At 39.1% G+C, this 6,000-nt stretch overlaps 1 protein-coding gene across 4 annotated transcripts in view; it reads right to left on the bottom strand.

Moving 5' to 3' along the window:
• Window positions 1–2,429: 2,429 nt before the first annotated feature.
• The window catches only part of LOC106095959 (BTB/POZ domain-containing protein Tiwaz), an 82,331-nt gene continuing 78,760 nt past the window's right edge, over window positions 2,430–6,000 (bottom strand). For all 4 annotated transcript variants that reach the window (XM_013263424.2, XM_013263422.2, XM_013263420.2 and 1 more), the window contains 3 exons: window positions 4,329–4,436; window positions 3,748–4,247; window positions 2,430–3,677 (listed from right to left, as the gene is read on the bottom strand). In XM_013263424.2, the coding sequence (XP_013118878.1) occupies window positions 3,235–3,677; window positions 3,748–4,247; window positions 4,329–4,423 (1,038 nt within the window). In that variant the 5' untranslated portion in view covers window positions 4,424–4,436 and the 3' untranslated portion in view covers window positions 2,430–3,234. The remainder of the gene's footprint in view (window positions 3,678–3,747; window positions 4,248–4,328; window positions 4,437–6,000) is intronic.

Here is a 6,000-nt window from a genome sequence, read left to right as displayed (position 1 = left end):
GTTTAGCGTAGAACTCTTAAAAAGTCAAAGACAACCATTAGCGTTATTTCATTATAATTTTTTTTTAAATTTTATTGATGATACGAATTTTTTAAAATGGAGTTAGTTTTCCATAGAAACGATTTTTTCAAATTAAAACGCGATTTTTCAGTAAAGCGACTTTTCACATAAGCGAATTCGATTAAATTGAATAATACAACAAATGAAAGGTTCCTTCCATCAAGCTTCACTTAAGCGGGATTTTTCAATAAGGCGTTTAAAGGATAAGAATTTTACAACAAAACAATGGTGTTGAATATCTAATTCTAGGGTCTTTTTCCATGAAGCTTCACTCACCCCTGATTGTCTAATCTTTTTACAAGTTTTGATTCAAATGTCTTTCTAAATAGAGTTTCTTATATTCTTCAAATATTACCCAGGCAACAAAGGAGTTGAATTTTAATACGTAAACCATGTAGATGTTGTTTAGCTCATGCATCTAGTGGTTCATATGCTCCAATATTCTCCGTTAACGCAGAATATATTTTAGGAATGATTTCTTCTTTCTTTCTTTATTTGGCTATGACAGAATATTTGTTCCACTAGCCGAACGTAGAATAGCGTTCCAAACGCCTCGATCTTCTGCGCTTATTCTAAAATCTCTGACACCAAGTTTCGTGGTGTCTCCCACCACTTGATCTTTCCATCGGGCTTTAGGTCTTCCCCGTTTGCGTGTACCACCGTGTTTGCCTTCAAAAGACTTTTTTGCTGGAGCTTCTTTATCCATTCTGACAACATGACCTAGCCAACGCAGCCGTTGTATTTTGATGCGTGTAACTATGCTGTCGTCGTCTTACAGCTCATACAAGTTCGTGGTTCATACGTCTCCTATATTCTCCATTAACGCAAACTGGTCCATGTATTTTACGAAGAATCTTTCTCTCAAATACTCCATGCATTGCCTCATTTGCTTTCACAAGTACCCATTCTTCAGAACCATATAACAACACGGGTAGTATCAGTGTCTTGTATAGTGTAATCTTCGTCTGTCGAGAGGGTTCAGGTTAAAGACCGATTTGAGCCGTACTTAGCGCAGTTGTTGCAAGTCAAAACATAGCACCATGTGCAAAATTTCAGCAAAATCGGATGAAAATTGTGGCTCTCAGGGGTTCAAGAAGTCAAATGGGTAGATCGGTTTATATGGGAGCTACAATATATCAGGTTATGGACCAATTTGAACCGCACTAAACACAGCTATTGGAAGTTATAACAGAACACTATTGGATGTCATAACAGCACAGTTGTTGAGAGGCATAACAGTACACTATGAGCAAAATTTCATCCAAATGGGATAAAAATGGCGGCTTCCAAGAGCTCAAGAAGTTAAATCGGGAGATCGGTTTATATGGGAGCTATATCAAGTTATAGACCGATTCCGGTCATACTTGGTACATTCATTAAAAGTGACAACATAACACTATGTGGAAAAGTTCAGCCAAATCTGATGAAAGTTGAGGTTTCCAGGGGCTCAAGAAGTCAAATCGGTAGATCGGTTTATATGGGAGCTATATCAGGTTATAGACCGATCCGAACCTTACTTGGCACAGTTATTGGAAGTTTCAACGTAACACTATATGGAAATTTTTAGGCAAATCACACATATATTGCGGCTTCCAGGGCTCAAAAAGACAAATCGGAGATCGGTTTATATGGGAGCTATATCTAAATCTGAATCGATATGGCCCATTTGCAATCCCCAACGACCTACATCAATACTAAGTATCTGTGCAAATTTCAAGTGGGTACCTTTATGCGGTCGACCGCTATCGTGATTGTGACAGACGGTGGGACGGACATGGCTAAATCGACTCAGGACGGGGAGACGATCAATAATATATATACTTTATGGGGTCCTAGATCAATATTTCGAGGTGTTACAAACGGAATGACTAGATTCGCATACCCCCATCCTACGGTGGTGGGTATAATATAGAATATTATACCCAGAATACTTCAAATATACAGTCACAATTTAATTTTGGGCATCGCTGTATTGGACATGTTGGTGTGAGATGAGCTCTATCTCACACCAACTCGCAACGTCTGGCCAAGCGACTAACATGGTTCTGGCACGTAGACGGGTAGTAAAAGCGATCTCTGGTGGTTCAAGAAGTTAAATCAGGAGATCGGTTTATATGGGAGTGCGACGCCTCTTTGGTGAGAGTTTTTTACATGGAATAGTGCCACACAAATGTCGCCATCATTGGGAGGGGTTAACCACCGTTGAAATTATTTTCTGATGATCTCTCTCTGAGGATTCAAACATGCTTACCTCTGCGCTACGGTGGCCTCCACACCATCATCAGGAATTGCCGTACTTCGTGTAATGAGGAGAGATGACGTTCTAGCCTGGTTGGTTGGTTGCTGGGAAAAAGTAAAACACAGGCTCATTATTGTTGTTTCAAATGCCATCGGCTCCTATATTAAACCGATTTTTAATTTCATTTGTTTTCTTTGCTTTATTTTATGATTTATTTGTTTTTGTTTTTATTATTATTTTTCGTAAGAATGAAACTACACTTAGAAAAATTACACTGATTTTCATTTACTGTCTGGATTATGGGATTTTGGGGGTTACACCATGGACTGCTATGCCATTTGATGATGACTATGGATATGGATATTTAAGTGTGTGGGCGGTGTAAAGGGATAAAAGAAAGGTTACGATGGGGAAAGTGCGACTTAGATTAGGCTGTGCACATGAGCAAGTGTGCATGAGATTGAGTGTGTATGGGTGTGTGGGTGTGGGCTTGGGTGTGACGAACTTAAAACTAAATAAATACATTTGTTTATTTGTACAAATCGAAAGAAACTACATTTATATGCAACATTTAACTAAGAAATCAGTTCTTGATTTGGACTTAACTATGTGAGTGGGCGCTTGGCAAAGAAGAAAAATGGGTTTGGAATATCTTAAAAGTAGCCACCACGATCATTAATTGCATAGTGGTGGTCATCAAACGTGGATATGCTGCTTGCGGCATCTTCTTAGGGCAAGGGAGGGGAGCTGTTACATTGAGGAGGAGGGGGTCTCTTAATGTCTATATTGTAATGAATTAATCGTAATTTATCCAAGTTAATTTGTTGTCTAAAAAATATCTAAGATTAAGTGTAATCCTTTAAATTGCCATTTAAAGAGGGCCGCGCCGTTTAGGCGGCTGGGGCATATTACACCGAACTCCTTGCTCGAGTTTATCACATTGGTATACGTCTTACAAGTAAATACTCCGAGAACTGTTGACCCTCGACTCCGCCGCCGGTGCTGGCCTCGATGGTGAAGCCAGCGTTCAAGAGCTTCGTCAAGACCTGCACCGAATTGAGTTTGCAATAACCATTGAGCGGGAAGCGAATAATCTGGCGCCAATCACCCTGGTTCCAGGACACTCCACTGCGGCTGGTCTGGGTGGCTTGATTGGCCTCGGGAAAAACCTCGTCAAGCAGGGAACGTTCGGCGGAGAGCAAAATGCGTTCCCCCAAATCAGGGGAGATGTGCAGAGCAACCACTTCGTAATTGTATTCGCTGTTGATGCCAATGCGAGGACTACTTTTGATGCGAGCAGGCGGCGTAGGAGGTGCCACCAAATAATTGCCATTACGTACACGATCTTTGCGCATGCTCTCCAGCTGTTTGATCATGGCTGTGCAGAGTATTAGAAAGAGATTTTTTTTTTTAAATTTAATACCTTGAATAAATGCGTGCAAACTTACGTTCTACTTCAAAATATCGCGCCTCCTCCAGCAACAATTCCAAATGGGGGAAATCTTCTGATATAAGTAGTCTTGAGTTTCTCATGAAATTCAAAATGTGTCTAAACATGCCGCCATCACGATCAATAAAATAATGCTGCTTCAACGAATCCAGCACTATGGGAATGGATCCATTGAATAGTTTCGCCAATTTGCTATCCGGATACTTGGTCAGCGTCTCCAAAGAGCTGGTGTATATCGTCCCTCCCACATCAATGTGAACCGGAGCTGTATAACGACTGGCTGCTGCCACACATGGGATGCCTGTGATGGGTTTATGATTGGCATGCATGTAGGAGGCCGCACTTGCAGCCGATCCCGATGTACTGCCCGAACCGCTGTTTATACCCGGACCCACTGTGCCGGGGGGCAAGCCTAGCGGTGTTACTGCTGAACTGGCTGGCGGTGTGGGTGTTGGCGAACTGGAATTTGAGATCGTTGGCGAAACTGTAGGTGAAGCGCTGCAATATTTGAGAGTTATAGATGTAAAAAAAAATTGATTTACTTGCACGTGTGCAGTTATAGCTGTAAGTCATACAAACCTTATTTTGATGTCACTTCGGGCGTAAATCCTTCCAGTCGATGATAAATCTCTGGGTTCGAGCGATTTGTTTTCTCTTTCTCGTTCTCGATCCATATCGCATTTTTTTCTGTAAACAAAGTAAAATATTTAGAAAGAAAGTTAGCGATGTAGGTCAATAAAAAGGTAATGAGGGATAGCCAAGGATAGTAAAATGCCCAAAATTTTATAATCGCTAAGTGGTACACTAAAAGTATTGTGATGTAGAGAACAAAATTTGTAACTGTATGTCTAGTGTCGTTGTTTGAATCAGAACTTCAAAAGAAGTTCGAAAGTGTTTCCAAAAGACTGAACTTGTATAGTTTGGAGAATGGGAACATATTTGGCTCTTTAATTTCCATTTCAGGCTCTTCAATGTCGCCATAACAGTTATTAAAGGGTTTAGCCGAGCTCTCAACAAATTAAGGGCATATAATGGGGTAGAATGAACAGAGTGGGATTTAAGCAACGAAGACGTGGTGATGTTTCTTGTCTCACAAACGATTGGTATACAAAAATAAAATAATAAAACATAAAAAATGTTATTGAAAACAATATCGTTTTCAATTAAAAACTTAACTGATACAATATATTTTTTAATTGAATACGATTTGTTTTATCAATTATAGTCGGGATTAAAATGTTATTAAATTTTAATTAAAAAATTAATTTATTCAATAATTTTTTTAATTTAATCGAAAAATTTTAGAGTTACAAATTGGACTTAGGCCCTATACCACTTGATTTATAATTTGTTTAATTGATCTAATTTCAATAATTTTTTTAATTAGATCAATTAAACAATTTATTGACATTTCGAAAAATTTTAATCCTTCTTATACCCTCCACCATAGGATAGGGGTATACTAATTTTGTCATTCTGTTTTATTCTAGATCGTCATGACATTTTAAGTCGATCTAGCAATGTCCGTCCGTCTGTCTGCCGAAAGCACGCTAACTTTCGAGCTATCCGCTTGGAATTTTGCTCAAATACTTCTTATTAGTGTTGGTCAGTTTGGATTGTAAATGGGCCACATCGGTCCATGTTTTGATATAGTTGCCATATAAACCGATCTTGACTTCTCGAGCCACTAGGGGACGCAGTTCTTATCTGATTTGGCTGAAATTTTGCATGACGTGTTTCGTTAAGACTTCCAATAACTGTGCCAAGTATGGTTTAAATTGGTCTATAACCTGATATAGCTGTCATATTAACCGATCTTGAATCTGGACTTCTTTAGCAACTAGAGAGCGCAATTCCTATCCGATTTGGCTGAAATTTTACACGACGTGTTTTGTTATGACTTCCAACAACTGTGTTGCGTATGGTTCAAATCGGTCTATAACCTGATATAGCTGCCATATAAACTGATCTGGGATTTTGACTTCTTGAGCCTCAAGAAGGCCTAATTATTATCCGATTTAGCTGAAATTTTGTACAACGGCTTCTTCCATGACCTCCAACATACGTGTCAAATATGGTCTAAATCAGTCTTTACCATGATACAGCTCCCCTATAAACCGATTACTTCTTGAGCCCCTAAAAGGCCCAATTCTTATTCGATTAGGTTGAAATTTTACACATATACTTCTATTGTGGTCTCCAACATTCAATTCAATTAGCAAAGCAATTATTCTCTTTTATCCTTTGTTTA

Source organism: Stomoxys calcitrans, chromosome 5 (genome assembly GCF_963082655.1).
Source record: "Stomoxys calcitrans chromosome 5, idStoCalc2.1, whole genome shotgun sequence".
Taxonomy (NCBI): Eukaryota; Metazoa; Arthropoda; class Insecta; order Diptera; family Muscidae; genus Stomoxys; species Stomoxys calcitrans.
The sequence above is the reverse complement of the archived record's forward strand: the minus strand, read 5'-3'. Positions and strand labels throughout refer to the sequence as shown.